At 44.1% G+C, this 23675-nt stretch overlaps 1 protein-coding gene across 1 annotated transcript; it reads left to right on the forward strand.

Annotated features, from left to right (window-relative positions):
- The first annotated feature begins 1939 nt into the window (after nt 1-1939).
- On the forward strand, nt 1940-23675 carry LAP3 (leucine aminopeptidase 3). The gene is made up of 13 exons (XM_073574632.1): nt 1940-2209; nt 2792-2907; nt 2991-3045; nt 5176-5281; nt 6718-6877; nt 15496-15660; nt 15992-16150; nt 16418-16542; nt 18918-19006; nt 20414-20516; nt 21660-21739; nt 22820-22932; nt 23272-23675. Exons 1-13 carry the CDS (start codon nt 2111-2113, stop codon nt 23465-23467), a joined length of 1566 nt encoding a protein of 521 aa, XP_073430733.1. The 5' UTR covers nt 1940-2110; the 3' UTR covers nt 23468-23675.

A 23675-nucleotide genomic window follows, 5' to 3' on the forward strand; every position in this document is an offset into this window, starting at 1 on the left:
CTGTCCTGTGACAGATCGCTGATCTGTCACATCGCAGATCACTGTGACAGATCAGCGATCTGTCACAGGCACTGCTGCAGACTTCCTCATGCCTGCGCTTTGCAGGCAGTGAGGAAGTCAGCTCCCTACAGGCCCCCGAAGGTCCCCGTCGCCATATTGGATCCGGGGACCTGTAGGGAAAGAGCCCCCCGCATCAGTGCTGCACATTGCGCTGCCGTGGGGGGCTCAGGGAAGCACGGAGGGAGCCCCCTCCCTGCTGATGCTTTCCTTTAATCCCCGGTACACTGCGATCGTGTTTGATTGCGGTGTACAAGGGGTTAACGTGTTGGGGGCAGTCACATTGTGCCGGGTGTTAGCTGTGATAATCAGCTGACACCTGGCCGTGGGCGCCGCTGATTGCTATGACGTACTATCCCGTCCCAGGGAATTAAGTCTCATGGCAGAAAGGGGTTAAACGTTACTCTATTTGCACTTTATTACCTTCCTGTCTGTAATATCCATTGAGTGTACTTATACATTTTCTTGCACTGTTTGGCGGTTACTATGATTGATTTTATAATTATAAGTTGCTACTCTCCCACCTCTATATATTTATAATGCCAGGCCCGGTGTAACACACCTATTTGTCCGTCTCTCCCCTCTGTTCATGAACTTTATGATTATGTATTTATGACATCATATGATATTGTATTTCATAAATAAAATATTGTATTTTTATATACTTAGGATGTACACTCTGTGTTTTTGGCATACTAATGAAACCCGGACTGCTTTCTGCATTAAAGAAAACTCCCTGATGTGTGAAGGAGGCCTTACTCAATCAGCAATAGACACAGAGGCTATAAAGGCAAACGGGGCAGCGTATTCAATAAAACACAATTCCAAATATGAATTTTAGCCATAATTATATAAATTTAAGCAAGGGAATAATTTTTCCCTGAAGGTGGACACTCCCTTTAATTTTAGATCCTTTGAGGTTTTGCTTTAGGCCGGGATCACACACACAGCGAGATACGGCCAAGTCTCGCAGGTTAAGAACAAGCTCTGGCGCCGGCACTCCGGAGCGGAGCGTGCAGCCGCACAGTAATACATGGAGCTGCACGCTCCGCTCCGGAGTGCCGGCACCAGAGCTTGGTCTTAACCTGCGAGACTCGGCCGTATCTCGCTGTAGTGTGACTCCGGCCTTAGGCCTCATTCAGACTTCTGTTTCTCTCGTACATGTGCGCCATGTGTTTTTCTGATAGAACGTGTCCCCCTTATACTCTGCTCACATGTCCATTTTTTGCCGAATGATTGTCTGTTAAAAAAAAACACAAAAAAAACCACTGAGACGTCAGAATTTATCCTAATTTGTGGATCGACCTTTACTATCAGTATGTGAAAAGAGAAAACCGCACGGCACAATGGCCGCCTCCTAGTTGCACCCCAGTGACGTCTGCTTTTCTCTGTCTACGAGAAGTTTGAGAAACCTCTACAAGTGTTGTTTTTTACATATCATGAAATCTAAATTCTGATGGAGCTTTTTAAGGACGTCAAAAACAACAAATTTTTCAAGTGGAACCGCTTCAGGAAAAACTCCTTTTTTGGGGAGGTTTTTATTATCCAGTATAGTGTGTGTATATATATATATATTATAATATGAAATGTTTTTTTTCAGCTGTTTTACTTGATGTGTAAAATTCGGAGTGGATTCCAGAAGATATTCGCCTCAGAGAGGTGACATGTAGCCGAAGAGGAAGAAAATGCTCAAAAACAAGATTTGAACAGCAGGGTGGCTTAACATTGATGGGTAAGCTCTGACCCAGTACAGTGATGGAGAGCGGTCTGCTTTTATTGTTTTTTATTCTTCACATATGAGAAAGGAAACAGACGTGAGACTGAGACCTCAGAACAGTTTGTAGATCTTCTTAGAGCCTTGCAGTATGATGTACCGCCACAAGGTGGCACCCATGAGCTGTGATAGGTTTCTGCTGCCTGTGGCTGACGTCAATGCAGGGAGGCCGGGCGTCGTGGCTCCGTGTGATGACGTCCTCATCCTGGGTCTCTGTGCACATGTGCGGGGCACCAGCTGAGCCTCAGTGACAGCTACTGCCACTCCAGAGCGGAGATCATGCTGCAGCCCCTCAGAGCGGCGCTCCACAGCAGTGTGCACAGGAGCTGCTGCAGAGCGTTCTCCGTGTCTGCACGTTCCTACAACTCTGGGCGCAAGGTAAAACCCCGCTATAACGCGAGCCGCCCTCATCTCGCCCCTTGCTATAGGTTCCTTTAACCTGTTCACGTCTGCACACATCTGTGTCATGCCCTGGCTGTATCTGTGCTGTTCCTCTGTGCAGTATACGGTGGAGGATGGCGCTGCGGCTGGCGTATTAGGGCGCTCCGACCGCCGGCAGCTTTTTTTTTTGCCCTCTTGATCTGACTGATCAAACTCAACCGTGGGTCTGTTATAAAAACACGAAAAACCTCTCGGCTGCCCCCCGACCATAGGTAATAATGGCAACAGAATTTATTTCCCATGGCTCATAAATGGCTGAGAATTGGATCCAATACACTGGTTACATTTTTGGCTCCCCGGATTTGCTGCTAGCGCCATGTTCTGAAGCCGTGTGCATGGCCCACCGCACCTTCCACCATTTGTTACCTCTGTGATATAGATGTTTCCTTTCCCTCCCAGAAGCCGTGGTGGTGGGGGAGCATGAAGAAGCCTCGGAGTGGTATGGGGGCCATTATGGCGCCATATTACACATCGCGGAGCCGTACTGCGGCCTCAGCTATTTCCATCTTTCTGCTTTAGGGCCTTGTTCTCGGTGTATATGATAAGAATAAGGAGGATGAAAGTCTCCCCCTGAGCCGGGCCGCAGACAGGTTCGACAATGCTGTTTCAGGAAAACTGCGACTTCAGCTGACAAGGTAGAAATCCAATGTTATCCGTGTATAACGCAGACTGTTCCCACCCCATCGCCCCCATAGTAATCCATGGTCTTCCTTTACAGGTCCGGGCCTGCACTGAAGAAGGGGAAGACGCGAGTGTTTTATGGTTTGCATGAGGCACGTTCTCATTATTACTATGTGATGTGTAATTATCTGGTAATATAGCGGGAAAGATGAATGAGTATTATGAGGGTCCCGCTGTTTTGTGTATAAAGCCTTTATGCAGCCCTATGTGTCGCCATGGCTACACCCTGTCCTATAGTTGTGTATTACCCCTGTCCATCTGCTGCCATTTTTTGTATGTAGGTCAGGGGAAGGACGGGGTGTAGACAGCACTTATATGTGGGTTTACATTCTGCCGTATCATTACTATGTCAGGGTTGAGTAACTTATCCCAAGCGGTGACATGAGACTGGCTGAGTAGGGCCGAACCAATAGACTAAAACTAATTCTGTTCAATGTTAATATATTTTTGTTAATTTTATCATTTAATATTGAGCAGAATTAAGTATGTCTGGCTGTTACTGCTATTACATGTTAGGATTGGGATTACTGTAAGGTTTACGCTTATCAGTAACCGCTAATCACAACCATATACATCACTGTTTTCTATAATCATACATATCCAATTCAGCTTTTTTGCCATGATCAATAGCAACCCCCCGACGCTCAGTATGATGTGCCCCTCGCCACCATGCCCAACGCTCAGTATGATGTGCCCCTTGCCACCATGCCCAACGCTCAGTATGATGTGCCCCTTGCCACCATGCCCAACGCTCAGTATGATGTGCCCCTTGCCACCATGCCCAACGCTCAGTATGATGTGCCCCTTGCCACCATGCCCAACGCTCAGTATGATGTGCCCCTTGCCACCATGCCCAACGCTCAGTATGATGTGCCCCTTGCCACCATGCCCAACGCTCAGTATGATGTGCCCCTTGCCACCATGCTCAGTATGATGTGCCCCTTGCCACCATGCTCAGTATGATGTGCCCCTTGCCACCATGCTCAGTATGATGTGCCCCTTGCCACCATGCTCAGTATGATGTGCCCCTTGCCACCATGCTCAGTATGATGTGCCCCTTGCCACCATGCTCAGTATGATGTGCCCCTTGCCACCATGCTCAGTATGATGTGCCCCTTGCCACCACGCTCAGTATGATGTGCCCCTCGCCAACACGCTCAGTATGATGTGCCCCTCGCCAACACGCTCAGTATGATGTGCCCCTCGCCAACACGCTCAGTATGATGTGCCCCTCGCCAACACGCTCAGTATGATGTGCCCCTCGCCAACACGCTCAGTATGATGTGCCCCTCGCCGACACGCTCCGTATGATGTGCCCCTCGCCACCATGCCCGACACGCTCAGTATGATGTGCCCCTCACCAACACGCTCAGTATGATGTGCCCCTCGCCACCATGCCCGACACGCTCAGTATGATGTGCCCCTCGCCAACATGCCCCTCTCCAACACGCACAGTATGATGTGCCCCTCACAGCTCTCCCCGACGCAGAGCATATGGGACCCCACAGCCCTTCCCCCCACAAGCAGTTTGATGGCCTCACACAGCATGATGGAGCCCTCCCTCCCACAGCATGGGGGATCCCACAAACCTTTTCAACACACAGCGAGAGGGACCCTAAAGCACTGTCCTCCAAACACCGTGTGATGGCTTCCTCATAGTACAGCATGATGGATCCCCCAACCCTCCCCCACACAAAGTATGATGCCTCCCAGACTTCCCTCACTCACAAGTGAATGACTACTCGCCTCGCCTTGTTTCTCCCATGTGCTTTGCTGTAAGTACTGAGGCTCAGTAACAGACATCTAGTAATGTCATCTTGCCCGCTGCGCTGTCTCATTCTGACTGGTGGAGGAGGGAGCTGACTCTTGCCTGTTCGACCGTTGTGTTCAGCAGTATCTACACTCTGAGGATGCAGATAGTGTTATACTGTACTTGTGATGCTATGCCATACCAGGCCCCTCACCCTGCCACCCCCAACTCCTGGGCGGTACTCCGCTGATTCCATGCCTTTGGCTGTTCCAGTCCACACGAAACCGCCAAAGGGCTGCATGTGACCCACAGGCCGGCCACAGTTTGTCCTAAGTGAATGTACACTATGGCGGTGTCCTGACCACATTTTATCTCGGCATTTGATGGGTCTGACCTATTTCTACGTACAATTGTACCCATGAGCTGTGAACAGAATTTCACCCCGTCATTAACAGGTCTCTTTCAATGGCAGGATTTCCCCAGTGTGGTGACGGTGGGGTTGGGGAAGCAGTCGCCAGGTGTCCACCAGCAGGAGCTCTGGAATGAAAGCAAGGAGAACATTAGGGCTGCGGTATCAGGTAACTTAGTGTGACCGGTCGTGGCTGTGGTTACCGCTGACCTTTGTATTTTTGGCAGTGATTCTCTTAATACTTCAGTAGTGAACTAAAAGGAAAATGTACATCAGCTTATTAGTTAAAGGGAATGGCTAGACTTAGTCTTGTCACATCTGACACCCAGCAAATATTCTGCTTGGTCCTCCTTTTCTAATTAAAGGGGCTATTCACCTTTTGGGAACTTTTTTTTCCCTGCTCACGTGAAAATATCTGTGGCTAAAAAATCATTTTGAAATGGGTTTCATTAAAAGTTTTTCACCCTTTGACTTTTGAAGCCTCAGTGTTGCACGGCCTATTGCTTGCCGCCGGATGAGTTAACTGAGAATCTATCAGTGAGCTTGGTCTGAATGAATTCGTAACTTTTCTGAGTTCACTCATCTGATCTATAACCACAGACCACATCGAAATGTGAGAAAACCTAAGAGCCTGGAAAACCTAAACTGTGCACAATGTTTAATTAAAAAAACGCAATGTAAAAAAGTATATTTTCTGCTCCAAATACATGTTTCTAAGCAAAAGAAACCCTATATCTGTTGCCGGTGTATGCAGCCAGAATTGACTATTGTTGATGCTGTAAATGGACCCATTTCTCATCCTGCTGCTTTATTTTTCTTTGCTATTGTGATTGTTAATTATGGCAAATAACTACAAATGTGAATAAAACCCCATTACACATTACTCTAAGGCTAATTTCACATTAGCGTTTTTTTGCGCAGCGCATCGTGCGCAATACAAACGCATACAAAAAACGCATGATGTGTTTTTGCATGCGTTTGCGTTTTTTTATGCGCATTCGTTCTCTAGGGGTTAAAATCAGTGTCTACACATTTACCCCAAAAACGCATGCGCACGAAAACACAGACGAACGCATGTCCATGCGCACACCTGCATTCCCATAGACTGTAATGCGTTATTTTGTCACATTCCGTGCGCATGCGTTTTTTTACGCCTTTCAGTGGACCCAAAAATGCAACAGGTTGCGTCGGGCACGCCTAGGCGCACACGGCGAAAAAACGCGTGTGCACGAAAACGCATGCGCACGCCATGTTAAACATAGGTACACATGCGCATGGACACGCACGTTGTGCTGCGCCAAAAAAAATGCTTATGTAAAACTAGCCTAAAGTGGTCTGACCCTGCCAATGTAGGAGAGGTCAGCAGTGAGTCCGTGTACGGGGGTCTATGACAGGTCAGACACCTGTTTAAAAGCATCAACCCTTTTGTTCTCCATGGAGATGAGCTGACGCTGGAGGAGTCCGACAGCGGCCCCCCCATAGAGAACACAGGAACACTCGGCCATGTAGTGAGGGGTCTGGTGCCTTAGCCGTCAGCCGGACATCTATTGCGTGTGGGGGCTTTACCTGCCCTGACTTCTGACTGTTTGTTGCTTTCCCACCCAGCGGGCTGTAGGCACATGCAGGATTTGGAGATTGCACATGTTGACGTTGACCCCTGCGGAGACGCCCAGGCCGCGGCAGAAGGGGCCGTTCTGGGGTTATATGAATATGATGAGCTTAAGGCCAAAAAGAAGAAAAAAGTCTCAACAATGCCGTATGGAAGGTAGAGTTTATTTTATTCCACTATATAGCGCCATTAATTCCGCAGCACTGTACAGACATCATCCCTGTCCCCAATGGGGCTCACAATCTAGATTCCATATCAGTCTGTCTTTGGAGTGTGGGAGGAAACCCACAAAAACACTGGGAGAACATGCAAGCTCCTTACAGATGTTATTGGCGGGATTCAACCCAGGACCCCAGTGCTGCAAAGCAAGTGTTACACAATGAGCCACAGAAACCTTTCCTGCAAAGGCTCAGTAAGCTCTTCACATCTACAGTGCCTTGCAAAAGTATTCGGCCCCCTGGAACTTTTCAACCTTTTCCCACATATCCTGCTTCAAACATAAAGATACCAAATGTAAATTTTTGGTGAAGAAACAACAAGTGGGACACAATTGTGAAGTCGAACGAAATTTATTTGTTATTTTGAATTTTTGTGGAAATGCAAAAACTGGATAGTGGGGCGTGCAATATTATTCAGCCCCTTTACTTTCAGTGCAGCAAACTCACTCCAGAAGTTCATTGTGGATCTCTGAATGATCCAATGTTGTCCTAAATGACTAATGATGATAAATATAATCCACCTGTGTGTACTCAAGTCTCCGTATAAATGCACCTGCTCTGTGATAGTCTCAGGGTTCTGTTTGATGCACAGAGAGCATCATGAAGACCAAGGAACACAACAGGCAGGTCCGTGATACTGTTGTGGAGAAGTTTAAAGCTGGATTTGGTTACAAAATTATTTTCAAAACTTTAAACATCCCAAGGAGCACTGTGCAAGCGATCATATTGAAATGGAAGGAGTATCATACCACTGCAAATCTACCAAGACCCGGCTGTCCCTCTAAAACTTTCATCTCAAACAAGGAGAAGACTGATCAGAGATGCAACCAAGAGGCCCATGATCACTCTGGATGAACTGCAGAGATCTACAGCTGAGGTGGGACAGTCTGTCCATAGGACAACAATCAGTCGTACACTGCATAAATCTGGCCTTTATGGAAGAGTGGCAAGAAAGCCATTTATCAAAGATATCCATAAAGAGTGTCATTTAAAGTTTGCAACAAGACACCTGGGAGACACACCAAACATGTGGAAGAAGGTGCTCTGGTCAGATGAAACCAAAATCGAACTTTTTGACAACAATGCCAAACGATGTGTTTGGCGTAAAGGCAACACAGCTCATCACCCTGAACACACCATCCCCACTGTCAAACATGGTGGGGCAGCATCATGGTTTGGGCCTGGTTTTCTTCAGGAGGGACAGGGAAGATGGTTAAAATTGATGGGAAGATGGATGGAGCCAAACACAGGACCATTCTTGAAGAAAACCTGTTTGAGTCTGCAAAAGACCTGAGACTGGGATGGGAGATTTGTCTTCCAACAAGACAATGATCCCAAACATAAAGCAAAATCTACAATGGAATGGTTCACAAATAATCGTATCCAGGTGTTAGAATGGCCAAGTCACAGTCCAGACCTGAATCCAATAGAGAATCTGTGGAAAGAGCTGAAAACTGCTGTTCACAAACCATCTCCATCAAACCTCACTGAGCTCGAGCTGTTTGCCAAGGAAGAATGGGCAAGAATTTCAGTCTCTTGATGTACAAAACTGATAGAGACATACCCCAAGCTACCTGCAGCTGTAATCGCAGCAAAAGGTGGCGCAACAAAGTATTAAGTTACAGGGGCCGAATAAAATTGCACGCCCCACTTTTCAGTTTTTGAATTTCCACAAAAATTTAAAATAACCAATACATTTCATTCAACTTCACAATTGTGTCCCACTTGTTGTTGATTCTTCACCAAAAATTTACATTTGGTATCTTTATGTTTAAAGCACGATATGTGGGAAAAGGCTGAAAAGTTCCATGGGGCCGAATACTTTCGCAAGGCACTGTATGTTCTCTGGGCGCTCAACACTGCGAGTCAAGTGCAGAAACATCATAATTGTGCTGCAACGTCTGTGCCGCGATAGGAAAAGCACCGGATTAACTGTACCACACATGGAATGGCACTTATAAGGTCACTTGCGCCTCTTCTCCCAGTAGGGGCAACTGAAGTCCAAGACAGTAATTTAATAGCATTTTGCATAATGTTTCCCAAGACGTTTGCAGTAGACGTGTTCCAGAATTAGCTGCATTGTGGAAAATCTATATATATTTATCACAGTATTAAAAGGGAATCCATCAGCAGGTTTTGGTATGTAATCTGAGAGCAGCATACTATAGGGACAGAGAGCCTGATTCCGGCGATTTGTCACTTGATCAGCTGCTTGCTGTAGTTTCAATACAATCATTGTTTTATCAGCAAAGAGATGATCATTGGAGGACTGGATGTAGCGTGCCAGGCAGTCCAGCTAATCTATGTAACCTCCACCACTGATTGGCAGCTTTTTGCCTATACACAGTAAGTTGCCAGTCAGGGATGTGGGTGGGATTATACACAGGTCAGGATTCACAGCGCTGTTACATCTGCAGCAGAGACCAGGGATTTTATGAGGTAGTATGCTTATCATATCTTATAAATAAGATATCTAGTACTTCACACGCCTCCTGATGAAGTACTGGATGAAACGTACGTTGGGGCGGTGGGAACGCTTTAACAAGTAGGACCTTTTATGTAAGTAATGCTTCCATGCTGTAAGCTATTTGGCTTGAACTGTTGGATGTTTTGCCCCTTGTACCGTTGTCTATGCTGCTTTATAAGATACAGTTAGGTCCATATATATTGGACGGAGACAACATTTCTAATTTTGGTTCTAGACATTACCACAATGAATTTTAAACAAAACATTTCAGATGCAGTTGAAGTTCAGACTTTCAGCTTTCATTTGAGGGTATCCACATTAAAATTGGATGAAGGGTTTAGGAGTTTCAGCTCCTTAACATGTGCCACCCTGTTTTTAAAGGGACCGAAAGTAATTGGACAGATTAAGTAATTGTAAATAAAATGTTCATTTCTAGTACTTGGTTGAAAGCCCTTTGTTGGCAATGACTGCCTGAAGTCTTGAACTCATGGACATCACCAGACGCTGTGTTTCCTCCTTTTTGATGCTCTGCCAGGCCTTCACTGCGGTGGTTTTCAGTTGCTGTTTGTTTGTGGGCCTTTCTGTCTGAAGTTTAGTCTTTAACAAGTGAAATGCATGCTCAATTGGGTTGAGATCAGGTGACTGACTTGGCCATTCAAGAATATTCCACTTCTTTGCTTTAATAAACTCCTGGGTTGCTTTGGCTTTATGTTTGGTCGTCGTTTCATACTACAGATGGACAATGACCCAAATCAGTTGGCTGCATTTGGCTGGATCTGAGCACGCAGTATGGCTCTGAATACCTCAGAATTCATTCGGCTGCTTCTGTCCTGTGTCACATCATCAATAAGCACTAGTGACCCAGTGGCACTGGCAGCCATGCATGCCCAAGCCGTCACAATGCCTCCACCATGTTTCACAGATGATGTGGTATGCTTTGGATCATGAGCTGTACCATGCCTTCGCCATACTTTTCTCTTTCCATCATTCTGGTAGAGGTTGATCTTGGTTCCATCTGTCCAAAGAATGTTCTTCCAGAACTGTGCTGGCTTTTTTAGATGTTTTTTAGCAAAGTCCAGTCTAGCCTTTTATTCTTGATGCTTATGAGTGGCTTGCACCGTGCAGTGAACCCTCTGTATTTACTTTCATGCAGTCTTCTCTTTATGGTAGATTTGGATATTGATACGCCTACCTCCTGGAGAGTGTTGGTCACTTGGTTGGCCGTTGTGAAGGGGTTTCTCTTCACCATGGAGACTATTCTGCGATCATCCACCACTGTTGTCTTCCGTGGGCGCCCAGGTCTTTTTGCATTGAGGAGTTGACCAGTGCTTTCTTTCTTTCTCAGGATGTACCAAACTGTAGATTTTGCCACTACTAATGTTGTAGTAATTTTTCGGATAGTTTTTTTTCTGTTTTTGCAGCCTAAGGATGGCTTGTTTCACCTGCATGGAGAGCTCCTTTGACAGCATGTTTCCTTCACAGCAAAACCTTCCAAATGCAAGCACCACACCTCAAATCAACTCCAGGCCTTTTATCTGCTTAATTGAGAATGACATAACGAAGGGATTACCCACACCTGTCCATGAAATAGCCTTGGAGTCAATTGTCCAATTTCTTTTGGTCCCTTTGAAAACAGGGTGGCACATGTTAACCCCTTCATGACCCAGCCTATTTTGACCTTAATGACCTGGGCATTTTTTGCAATTCTGACCAATGTCCCTTTATGAGGTAATAACTCACGAACGCTTCAACGCATCCTAGCGATTCCGAGATTGTTTTTTCGTGACATATTGGGCTTCATGATAGTGGTATATTTAGGTCGATAATTTTTGCCTTTATTTGTGAAAAAAATGGAAATTTGGCGAAAATTTTGAAAATTTTCAAATTTTGAATTTTTATTCTGTTAAACTAGCGAGTTATGTGACACAAAATAGTTAATAAATAACATTTCCCACATGTCTACTTTACATCAGCACAATTTTGGAAACAACATTTTTTTTCGTTAGGAAGTTATAAGGGTTAAAAGTTGACCAGCAATTTCTCATTTTTACAACAAAATTTACAAAACCATTTTTTTTAGGGACCACCTCACATTTTAAGTCACTTTGAGGGGTCTATATGGCAGAAAATACCCAAAAGTGTCACCATTCTAAAAACTGCACCCCTCAAGCTACTCAAAACTACATTCAAGAAGATTATTAACCCTTCAGGTGCTTCACAGGAACTAAAGCAACATGGAATGAAAAAATGGACATTTTAATTTTTCCAACCAAAATTTTATTTTGGCATCAGTTTTTTCATTTTCACATGGGTAACAGGATAAAATGTATCCTAAAATTCGTTGGGCAATTTCTCCTGAGTACACTGATCCCTCATATGTGGTCATAAACCACTGTTTGGGCGCACGGCAGGGCTCAGAAGGCAAGGAGCGCCATTTTACTTTTTGAATGTAAAATATGCTTGAATGTTTAGCGGTTGCCATGTCTTGTTTTAAGAGTACCTGTGTGCCTAAACATTGGAGCTCCCCCACAAGTGACCCCATTTTGGAAACTAGACCCTCCAAGGAACTTATCTAGATGCATAGTATGCACTTTGAACCCCCAGGTGCTTCACAAATTGATCTGTAAAAAAAAAAAAAAGTACTTTTTTTTTTTTTTTCACAAAAATTTTATTTGGCCTCAGTTTTTTCATTTTCACATGGTCAACAGGATAAAATGGATCATAAAATTTGTTGGGCAATTTCTCCTGAGTACATCAATATCTCATATGTGGTCATAAACCACTGTTTGGGCGCACCGCAAGGCCCGGAAGGGAAGGAGCGCCATGTGACTTTTTGATTGGAAAATTAGCTCCAATCGTTAGCGGACACCATGTCGCATTTGGAGAGCCCCTGTGTGCCTAAACATTGGAGCTCCCCCACAAGTGACCCCATTTTGGAAACTAGACCCCCGAAGGAACTTATCTAGATGTGTGGTGAGCACTTTGAACCCCCAAGTGCTTCACAGAAGTTTATAACGCAGAGCAGTGAAAATAAAAAAATAATTTTTTTTCCTCAAAAATGATTTTTTAGCCCGCTATTTTTTATTTTCCCAAATGTAACAGGATAAATTGGACCCCAAAAGTTGTTGTCCAGTTTGTCCTGAGTACACTGGTACCCCATATGTGGGGGAATACCACTGTTTGAGCGCACGGCATGACTCAGAAGGGAAGGAGCGTCATTTGACTTTTTGAATGGAAAATTAGCTCCAATAGTTAGCGGACACCATGTTGTGTTTGCAGAGCCCCTGTGTGCGTAAACTTTGGAGCTCCCCCACAAATGACCCCATTTTGTAAACTAGACCCCCTAAGGAACTTATCTAGATGCATATTGAGCACTTTGAACCCCCAGGTGCTACACAGAAGTTTATAACGCAGAGCTGTTAAAATAAAAATATTTTTTTTCCCTCAAAAAATAAATTTTTAGCCTGCTATTTTTTATTTTCACAAAGGTAACAGGATAAATTGGACCCCAAAACTTGTTGTCCAGCTTGTCCTGAGTACGCTGGTACCACATATGTGGGGGGGACCACTGTTTGGGCACACGTTGGGGCTCAGAAGGGAAGTAGTGACGTTTTGAAATGCCGACTTGATGGAATGGTCTGTGGGCGTCATGTTATGTTTGCAGAGCCCCTGATGTACCTAAACAGTGGAAACCCCCCACAAATGACCCCATTTTGGAAACTAGATCACCCAAGAAACTAATATAGATGCATAGTGAGCACTTTGAACCCCCAAGTGCTTCACAGAAGTTTATAACGCAGAGCCGTGAAAATAAAAAAATATTTTTTTTCCTCAAAAAGTGATTTTTAGCCCACTATTTTTTATTTTCACAAGGGTAACAGGATAAATTGGACCCCAAAAGTTGTTGTCCAGTTTGTCCTGAGTACGCTGGTACCCCATATATGGGGGGGACCACTGTTCGGGGACACGTTGGGGCTCGGAATGGAAGTAGTGACGTTTTGAAATGCCGACTTGATGGAATGGTCTGTGGGCGTCATGTTACGTTTACAGAGCCCCTGATGTACCTAAACAGTGGAAACCCCCCACAAGTGACCCCATTTTGGAAACTAGACCCCCCCAAGGAACTTATCTAGATGTGTGGTGAGCACGTTGAACCCCCAAGTGCTTCACAGAAGTTTATAACGCAGAACCGTGAAAATAAAAAATCTTTTTTTTCCACAAAAATAATTATTTTAGCCCCCATTTTTTTATTTTCCCAAGGGTAACAGGAGAAATTAGACCCCCAAAGTTGTTATGCAATTTTTCCTGAGTACCCTGATACCCCATAAGTGGGGGTACACCACTGTTTGGGCACACGTCGGGGCTCGAAATGGAGGGAGCACCGTTTGACTTTTTGAACGCAAAATTGGCTGGAATAAATGGTGGCTCCATGTCGCGTTTGGAGAGCCCCTGATGTGCCTAAACAGTGGAAACCCCTCAATTCTATCTCCAACCCTAACACCAACACACCCCTAACCCTAATCCCAACCCTAATCATAACCCTAACCACAACCCTAATCCCAATACAGCCCTAATGAAATCCCAACTCCAACCCTAACCCCTAGTCCAACCCTAACCCCAATGGGAAAAAAAAATATATATATTTTATTATTTGTCCCTACCTATGGGAGTGATAAGGGGGGCGGTGATTTACTTTTTATTTATTTTGATCACTATGAAAGTTTATCATAGTGATCAAAATAAATGAATGAATCTGCAGCGTTGCAGATTCGATTCGGCGCACTGCGCATGCGCCCGCCATCTTGCAAGATGGCGGCGCCCATGACGCTGGACGGCAGGACACCGGGACGGATAGCGGGAGATCGGAGGCACAAAGGAGGGTGAGGGGGTGATCGGAGGGTGAGAGGGGATGATCGGAGGGCTGGGAGAGCGGAGGGAAGGCGGGGGGGGCAGATCATGACGGCGGCTGCCGATCGGTGCCGTCAGAAGGTGGCGGCAGCCGATCGGTGCAGTCAGTCGGTGTGGGGGGGGGTCGGGTCTCGGTGTCCAGCCATGTCCGATGCTATTTCAGCATCGGCCATGGCTGGATTGTAATATTTCACCAATTTTCATTGGTGAAATATTACAATCGCTCTGATTGGCTGTTAAAAGTGAAACTGCCAATCAGAGCGATCGTAGGCACGTGGGGGCTAAGCCACACCCCCAGGTGTTAACTCTGAAGGGTCCTTTGTGTGCGGGTCGGGTGACCTTTCAGTGACCCCGGTCACCCGACCCGCAGGGGGGCTATTTATAGCATGACGCCTACGTAGGCGTCATAGGTCGTTTGGGCACTGCTTTTCATGACGCCTACGTAGGCGTCATAGGTCGTGAAGGGGTTAAGGAGCTGAAACTCCTAAACCCTTCATCCAATTTTAATGTGGATACCCTCAAATGAAAGCTGAAAGTCTGAACTTCAACTGCATCTGAATTGTTTTGTTTAAAATTCATTGTGGTAATGTCTAGAACCAAAATTAGAAAAATGTCTCCGTCCAATATATATAGACTTAACTGTATGATAAGCGTATTACCTCATGTCACCGGTACTTTATAGCGTCCCCACTATTGACTGTCCAGTAGTTGCTTTGTTCTTTTGTTGTGTCAATTTTAACATGTTTAATAATAATAAAACATTTTAAAAGTATATACTCCTTGGTTATTTTCCCGTGGTTTTTTTTTTTTTTTTTGTGTGTGTGTGCAAATGTGATAACATTCAGCAAAATTGTCACATTATTGTACATATGGCACAAATATTGGGATAACAATATAATAAGTATACATTGGAAATCGTCCTAATGTAAAAATAAGGAAATATTGGTGGCAGATTAGTACTTCAGTTGTATAGTATTAGTGGCGATGTGGAGAATGCGGTTGCAATCTTACTCTTACACAGGTACATCTTTTGTTATTGTATCTTTTTTTTTTTTTTTCCCTTTTTTTGCGTATTTGCTGCATATTAGAAAATCTGTGGACGGCTTCCATAAAGTTGGAAAAAAAATCATCTTTGTATCTAGCCTGTAGTGTGTTTACCCAGAATGATTTGTTCTATTTAGTGAAGAACTAGATGCCTGGCAAAAAGGAGTTTCCTACGCGAAGGGGCAGAACTTGGCTCGTTACTTGATGGAATCTCCAGCGAATTATGTGACTCCGTCAAAGTTTGCCGAGATAATTCAACAGAAGACTGGAGCATTGGGGGACGGGGTTAAGGTGCTCACTAGGTAAGACTGCGGACATATCTGCTGTAAATATTGCAGAAAGAATGAGATGTGAAATGAAAAGCGTTTCGCAAGAAATGCTTCTTCCAGGGGATATTCTAAATGTATTAATACAACCACCCCATCATTCTCTGCAGTATACCTTTCTTGTATGTATTTCATGTTTTGAGTTTTTTCTTTTTTGGGCTTTTTTTTGTGCACTTTAGAACTCTTGTAACTAGGACTGAATTTTGGTTATTGAATACATACAATGTTGCATTTTTTTTTAACCAGTAGACTATAGTTACAGCGACTGTATGCCATGCAGTGATATGCTTCCATTTTGGTTTCCTAGATCAAAGTCCTGGATAGAAGAGCAACAAATGGGAGCGTTTTTAAGTGTGGCCAAAGGATCTGATGAGCCGCCGGTGTTCCTGGAAATCCATTATACTGGCAGCCGTGATCCTAACGAGCCTCCTCTTGTGTTTGTGGGGAAAGGAGTTACTTTTGACAGGTCAGAGACACATCACGTACAGTATGACATTGGGTTGCACAAATTTTGAAAACACTTGCTGACTACTATTGGACAGTATGGAGGTTTTTTTACTTGTGTGTACCTAGATGATGGAAGCAATGTATTACTACTAGCACAGTCCCTGCCCCGGGCAGCAACTATCAGCTGGGCGCACATCCTCCTGATGAATATGTGCAGACTAAAACTACAGAGCATTTTGTGCCTTGTTGAAAGTACCACTGACCCCAAAATGTCTCTTTTTCTAAGTGGTGGGATTTCCTTGAAGCCATCATCTGGAATGGATGCAATGAGAGCGGATATGGGTGGTGCAGCGACGGTCTGTTCTGCCATCTTGACTGCTGCGACTCTCAAATTACCCATTAACCTCATTGGTAAGTAAGTGTGGTTATCCCCAAAAATTATCAGATGCACTTTTTAGTAAGAAAAACTTACTACTAAAAAGTGTGTGTCTTAAATTCTGGAGGAAGCTTCCTGTGATGGAGGAGAACGCAAACTCTAGTGGTTCACGAGCGACCCCGTACAAAGAACTGGCTCTGTGAACGAAGAGAGCCAGCATCCCAGTGAGGGCCACCTGAAGTCTCTGAATGGCTCTCACTGGGGGTAAAATTACAGTGTTTGGTGGCTGAAACCCTGCCCAGCCAGCAGTTGTATTGGTTGGCTACACGTTTGCGGGGTTTCGGCAGTATAAAGTCCATTTTAAATGTGTGTGTGTGTGTGTGTGTGTGTGTGTGTGTGTGTTCTCTAGGGTGATCTCACATTTAATTGGGATCCAAAGGAGCCTGCTCTCTTTGAGTGAAGCCAAATTATCCAGGTCACCCGAAAGAGTCAAACTGCCCATTACTAGACACCGCATCCTTTCCAATCACTGTGTGTCTATAAATGTGCAAATGTAGCGCGCTGTGTGCATCTATAAATGTGCAAATGTAGCAGAGCTGTGTGCATCTATAAATGTGCAAATGTAGCAGAGCTGTGTGCATCTATAAATGTGGAAATGTAGCAGAGCTGTGTGCATTTATAAATGTGCAAATGTAGCGAGCTGTGTGCATTTATAAATGTGCAAATGTAGCGAGCTGTGTGCAACTATAAATGTGCAAATGTAGCAGAGCTGTGTGCAACTATAAATGTGCAAATGTAGTGAGCTGTGTGCATCAATAAATGAGCAAATGTAGCAGAGCTGTGTGCATCAATAAATGAGAGTAAGACTTGAAGCACTGGCACTTTATTCATATCTATATATCCATTATACACTTTTTACTCCATTGCTCTTAGTATTGCTGCATGTGTGTTTTTTCTGCACCTGAATTCTTCATCATATGGAGCTCTTTAATCATGTGACCCGTCTTTATGTGTTTTTTGTTTATATCATGAATCTTTGAGAATAAAACTATTTTAATTATTCTTCTTGGTGGATGTCTTTACTCCCAAGTGTTTTTGTATACAATATAAATGTGCAAATGTAGTGAGCTGTGTGCATCTATAAATGTGCAAATGTAGCAGATCTGTGTGTGTATAATACACACTAACAATTGATCTATTACATTCCTATTCTACCCTAGTGCATTAAAATTAGTGATCATGACCTCTCTATTTTACCCGGGAAGTTTTAGTTAGTAGGAAAAATGTTTTTCCTATTTTGTGCTCTCTAAACCTAGAGTGTAGTGCAAAATAATACAGTATTTATCTTTCGATTTTTAGTTATATAAAGGCTATATGAAAATGACAGCCAAGTTTTATTCATTTTTACTTTTATGCCATTTTATCTGCCACCAATTGAACCACATACCGTGGTATGAGCTGTGTACACAAATTTGTGGAATATTTGAAAATTAATTTTGTTTTAAATGCAGTGGAACAATTTTTAAAAATCTGGCTGTAAATGTTTTCCCCTCCCAATTTAAGTAACTTCCGACACATCAACTGTTTTGATTAATGGTGTCGGAGTGCTGAAACCTTCGCAGACCACTTATATACTTTTGTGAGCATATACAATGCTAACCCTGCCCCTCCAAAAATGAGCTAAAAGGGCACAATTCTGATTATAGTGCCCCTGACCTTTTTGTTTTCTGGATCAGTGGGGGGGGTGTTAAACTCGCATACCCTCACTGATCAAAACTTAAAACGTTTAAGTGTGACATATAAAAAGTTCTCTAAAATTGCTTTTTGTCTTCCATGGAGGGGGGAGAATTTCCCAGAATTGTGGCACTTTTTTTGTGAAGTTTCTCAAAAAAAACAGAAAAAAACTGAAGAGGGAGATTGGAGTAGATAGCTGACCTGCATTTTTTTCTTTTTAAATCCATTGATGAATCGGACAAAAACTCCACGAAACCACCCAAACTCTGGCAACAATGACGGGGACAGCAAAAACAGAAAAATAGACACGTAAACACACAAAAATAAACTTTAAAACAGGCAAAAAAAATGCGATAATGGATTACTTTCTTGTCCCATCCCATGGACCACTTTTTACGACTTTTTTTTAAAAAATTTGATTATCCTGCAGTAAATTACTTTAAAAAATCAATTTGGTACAAAGTAAAACACCCGTCACGCAGCGGCTTATCAGAACAGTAGGAAGTCGGCCAAGTCTTTGGTCCTGTTGCCAAGAGGCTCCCAAACAGCGGCCATTGTAGTTACTCAGCATTGGTCCTAGGTTTTCTATGGCATCTCTACTCCTGTCTGATACTTTTTATCTTGTATGTAATATGTTTCTGTAAAACTAATGATGGTGTTAATCTCGTCCTGTAAGGTTTGGCTCCACTGTGTGAAAATATGCCCAGCGGCAGAGCTAATAAGCCTGGGGATGTGGTGAAGGCCAAGAACGGGAAGACCATCCAGGTAATCTTCACCCATTGCCGGCTGTGGTGACGGCCATTATCCTGACTAGTAGGAGTTTAGTACAAAGATCAGCTTTGCCCTAGGTTTCCTCAGCTTTTGGCTCCCTAGTAAACATGATATAAATGGAGATCTGGCCCCTGGGTTTATGCTCTTATCTCATTGTAACCCAAGGCAATGTGTAGCGGGGCCTGTGATGGGTTGGACCATTAGATGTACATGGTCAGTGTGAAGCTGGAAAGTGTTCTGTACCAACACCACCAAACAATGGAGAACCAGCCCAAAACTCGCCACCCTGAGCCATTGTTAGAAGTGCTATCCAGTTCAAAGTGGCACTGAGGAGTGGCCATACATTTGTTATGTATAGTCAATGGCGTAGCGTGTGTTGGGGGCCCCGGGTAAGGCAAATGTTTTGATTGTGCTGTGTAGTATTAGTATAGAGTCCCTTACACTAATCCAGTACTGAACCCCCGAACAAACCCTTTTTTTTTTTTTTTTTTTTTTAAACCCTTACTAATATCCGTAGGCACCCTGTCTTTGATGCGGGTTCAGGAACTGAGATTGCATCTTTCCCGGCAGATGATGGCTGTGTTATTCAGCCATCATCTGCCTCTAACATCCTCGTGTAGAGCGGAGCTCTGTCCACAGGTGTTAACCTGTTAAACTTAGCTGCCAGTCTTTTGACAGCGGCATTCACAGCTCACGTCCTGAGGAGCGCGCTGTTCTAATTGCCTGTTGGCTCCAATGCGAGGTGCTCGCGGTCTCACAATGGGTTGCCATGACAGCTGGGGGTCTGCTGAAGACTCCTTATGGCTGTCATGGTGGTGCTCCAATGAGAGCGGGATTTTTTTCCTATATAAAGCAACACTGGTATTGCTTAATCCTATATATCCAAGGAGGATAATGGTAGACACTTCACTATTCAATACACCACCTATATCTGTTCCTGCAATAGTCAGTAGCTGTCAGATAGGAAGAGATTCCAGCTTCATAATTAAAATATTGACTTTTTCGATGGATATATAATTACAAATTACAATTGAAAAGACAAGGCAAGAAGCCTCCACAGAAGGGGGACACGAGCAAAATATAAACCCATCCCACAATAGTGGATAAATTGCTGTATTCAGTCCTTCAGGGTTTAGATTTATTACAGTGCAGGATCTTTCTAGAATAGACCACGATAGAGCCGGATTGTTCTCTAATGCCACCAGTTTTGTGACTATTATAGATAAAGTGCGAGTCCTATAATTCAATAGAATACAGATATCTAACCGCAAGATGAAGGGTTCTCCTCTAATAAGTATTGATCCCTTGCCCTGTACTGATCAGATCTGAACAGCAATTTAGTTTGTTTTATTTTATAGATGGCAAAGTAGTAAATCCATGACTGCTGCTGTTTCCTCACAGGTAGATAACACTGACGCGGAGGGACGGCTGCTGTTGGCGGACGCTCTGTGTTACGCACACAACTTTAATGCAAGAGCGATCGTAAATGCAGCGACATTAACAGGTATGGGAGCTGCGTACACATGATGGAAGGGGCTGGAAGAATGTACACATGGGCTCCGATTCATTAAGTGTGGGGTCTCAACGTCAGAGGCGCGCGCCACTTAGGATGCCCCAAACTTGTTATCACTGCCGTGCGGATCCATGCACCTCGCAAGAAACAGGACTGGAGTAACACTTGTAGAGTAAGAATCACCCCCCACTTTTGATGAATTTAATGGGCGGGTGTAGCCAGGCCCCATCCCCCTTCACCAGCTCAGAATAGATGATCCGTTACTGATCGGTGAGGGTCTGACCAGGGAATAACTGTCCCTGATTGAGCTTTTTTTTTTAATTCAAGTTACAAAATTGAGTGGCAGATTGGATACTTGATTACTGCTCCATACCTCCTCTTACGGGGCTGCCAGAAAAAGCCGAGTGCAGCACTGGGCAGCCCCCCATAGGATGAGCAGAGAAGCGGTCAGGTATCTGCATTGCCGCTCTATTTAACCAGAGATAAAAGTTCCAATTTTGCCGATCAATACGGTTACCGATCAGTAAGATTTCACCAGTAGACTTGGGCGACTTTGCAGAGGGAACCCGGGTTCCTGGATCACGCCTGCCCATCAGCTGATCGCCGCCGCAGCTGCATATGTCACATGCTGTGACTGACACAGGCGCGACACATGCAGCTGCAGAGCCGTTCAGCCGGTGTGATCCAGGAAGCCGGGTTCCCTCTGCAGCTTATTTGGTAAGCGCTTATAGCTTGCCGAATAAGAGGGAACCCGAACAAATTCGCTCAACTCTAATCACCAGTCCTATGGATGGGTAATAACTGGAGAACCCTTTTAATTTGGATTTCAAAAAAATATAATTAATGTATGTCGTAGAGAAATAATGTTTGTTTTTTCTTTAGCTGTATATTTTATTAGTTTTGCATTGTCTGTCTGGTGGTCTGTGCTTTATGGCGGCTGCAATTGGGTGGAATATGAATGGTGGAAGAAGTGTCAGACACAACCAGCTACCAGGATGTGATTGGTGCAGATGGAGCCCGGCTTTATCCGTTTCACTTTGTGGGATTGTACTGCAGCTGTATGCAGTTATTGTATGTAGATGTCTGCCTGTGTCTTCTCACGAGGAGCGCGGCTCACCGGGAATTGTTGTGTAGGTGCAATGGACGTAGCCCTGGGATCTGCAGCCACTGGAGTCTTCACCAATTCTTCTTGGCTTTGGAATCACCTTCAAGAGGTCGGAAACATTTTACTTTCTATCTTCTTGTCATAACATGCTCTTCTGTCTGAATCATTGTTCATTTCACTTTATTCCCCCCCCCTTTCCTTATTCCAGTAGCTCTTTATTTGTCCACTAACATAACTGTACGAGAGATTTTTTTTTTTTTTTTTGGGTTGGGAGGAGGGTGTGTTCTAGTTTTGAAAGACACCATTCACTTTTTGTACTATATTTGTCTTTTTTTTTTAATTTTTTTTTTTTATAGCGCTCATTGTGCAGTAAATGACCTGTAACACAATTATTCAGGTCAGTGCAATTACAACAGTGCCAAAGCTGCATAGGTTTGGGCTCCCCCCTTTGTTTGGTCTTAAAGAAAACATTTGGAACTTTTGTAATAAATAAAAAGAATAAAAAAATTTCTTCCATTCATATAGCTGTGCAAGAGCTTGTTTTTCACATGGCGAGATTTTTTTTTCTCTTTCTTTTCCTTGACCCAATTATGGGGTCCATGCAACGTTTTGATTTTTCACTGCATTTTTTGGAGGTTATGTTGACCAAAAAAATGGTCAGTTTGGCTTTATTTTTTGTCTTGTCCAGTATTGTAATTCTTAACATTTTTCATTGTTTTTCCTTCATTTTGCAGCAATGCCAAATAGATTCAGATCAGGAAAAGGAATTCAATTCATACTGTCAGGGTGTGTTTTTCTTTACTTGAACTTGTTCTGTATACTGCAGCAATATATAGTAAAAATTACCAGTCGCCTATTAAGATAGGGCAAGGCTGCGTAGGAGCACAAAGATGGAGGCAATGAGGGCCTTCAGAAGGTGTCTGGCTGCCAACGAAACCATCAGCACCTTCCCATTCAGCACTATTTCAGCTGTCATACAGCGATCTGAGCTAGCTCCAGTTGTTGCTACTAGAGGCAGTTGCCAGCTGTGTAACACTGCCAGCATCTGTTCTGTATGGGGGCGGCTCAGCTCCTGAGAGAACTCCGTACACCTGCACCTTTTGTGGGAAGGCACCAAGTATGTATTCTAGACCTGTGGGATGTCCTCCACATTGCTGAATTTACTGCTGATGTTTCATGTTCCTTCCAGGCCAGCGTCGTGACTGGGGATCGTGTATGGAGAATGCCTCTCTTTGATCATTACACTAAACAAGTGACTGAGTCGGCCCTCGCAGACCTTAATAATGTCGGGAAGTACAGCAGGTAATGGATGTAAATATGGTGGTTGTAGTAGGTTTCTAAAGTATCTCATAGAGCGACCCCCGCCTCTGAGACCTCCATCCATCACCAAAACGGAGATCCAGATTTGCTCATCTGTTGGAATTCCTATAGAAATGATTGGTGAGATCCTAACCACATGGGTGCACCCCTACAGGGTATGTCATCAATTTCTATCATGGGAATATTATTATTATTGGGGTTTTTTTTTTCCTTTTTATGTGGATTTTATTAAAAAATAAACCTACAATTTCCACATCAGTAGTATACATGAGGTAATGTATCTTGCTCCACAGAAACTAATGAAAGGTTTTCTTCTCGCAGATCTGGGGGTGCGTGTACGGCCGCGGCTTTCTTGAAGGAGTTTGTCACGTCCCCGCACTGGGCTCACCTGGATATAGCCGGAGTCATGTCCAACAAGGATGAGGTCCCTTATCTGCGCAAGGGCATGTCCGGCCGCCCCACAAGGACTCTGGTAGAATTCGCCGATCGGCTGAGTAAGGACAAGAAGCCCAAATAATCCGGACATCAGTTACCGGATCTGCTTCGTCCTATGTGGACGTAATGAACTAAAGCGCAACGACCTTGCTATGCACTTATTTTTTTACTAACACGACCAAAGCAAATCTAGAATCTGCGCCTCCATCTTCAGATGATTCTGCAATTTTAATACATCTGCGTGCTGAGTGGAGAAATGTCTGAAAATAAAGAAAAAATCAAAAATTTTA

The sequence above is a fragment of the Dendrobates tinctorius genome, unplaced genomic scaffold (assembly GCF_039654945.1).
Source record: "Dendrobates tinctorius isolate UK_male_01 unplaced genomic scaffold, ASM3965494v1 ptg000039l, whole genome shotgun sequence".
In the NCBI taxonomy this organism is placed as follows: domain Eukaryota; kingdom Metazoa; phylum Chordata; class Amphibia; order Anura; family Dendrobatidae; genus Dendrobates; species Dendrobates tinctorius.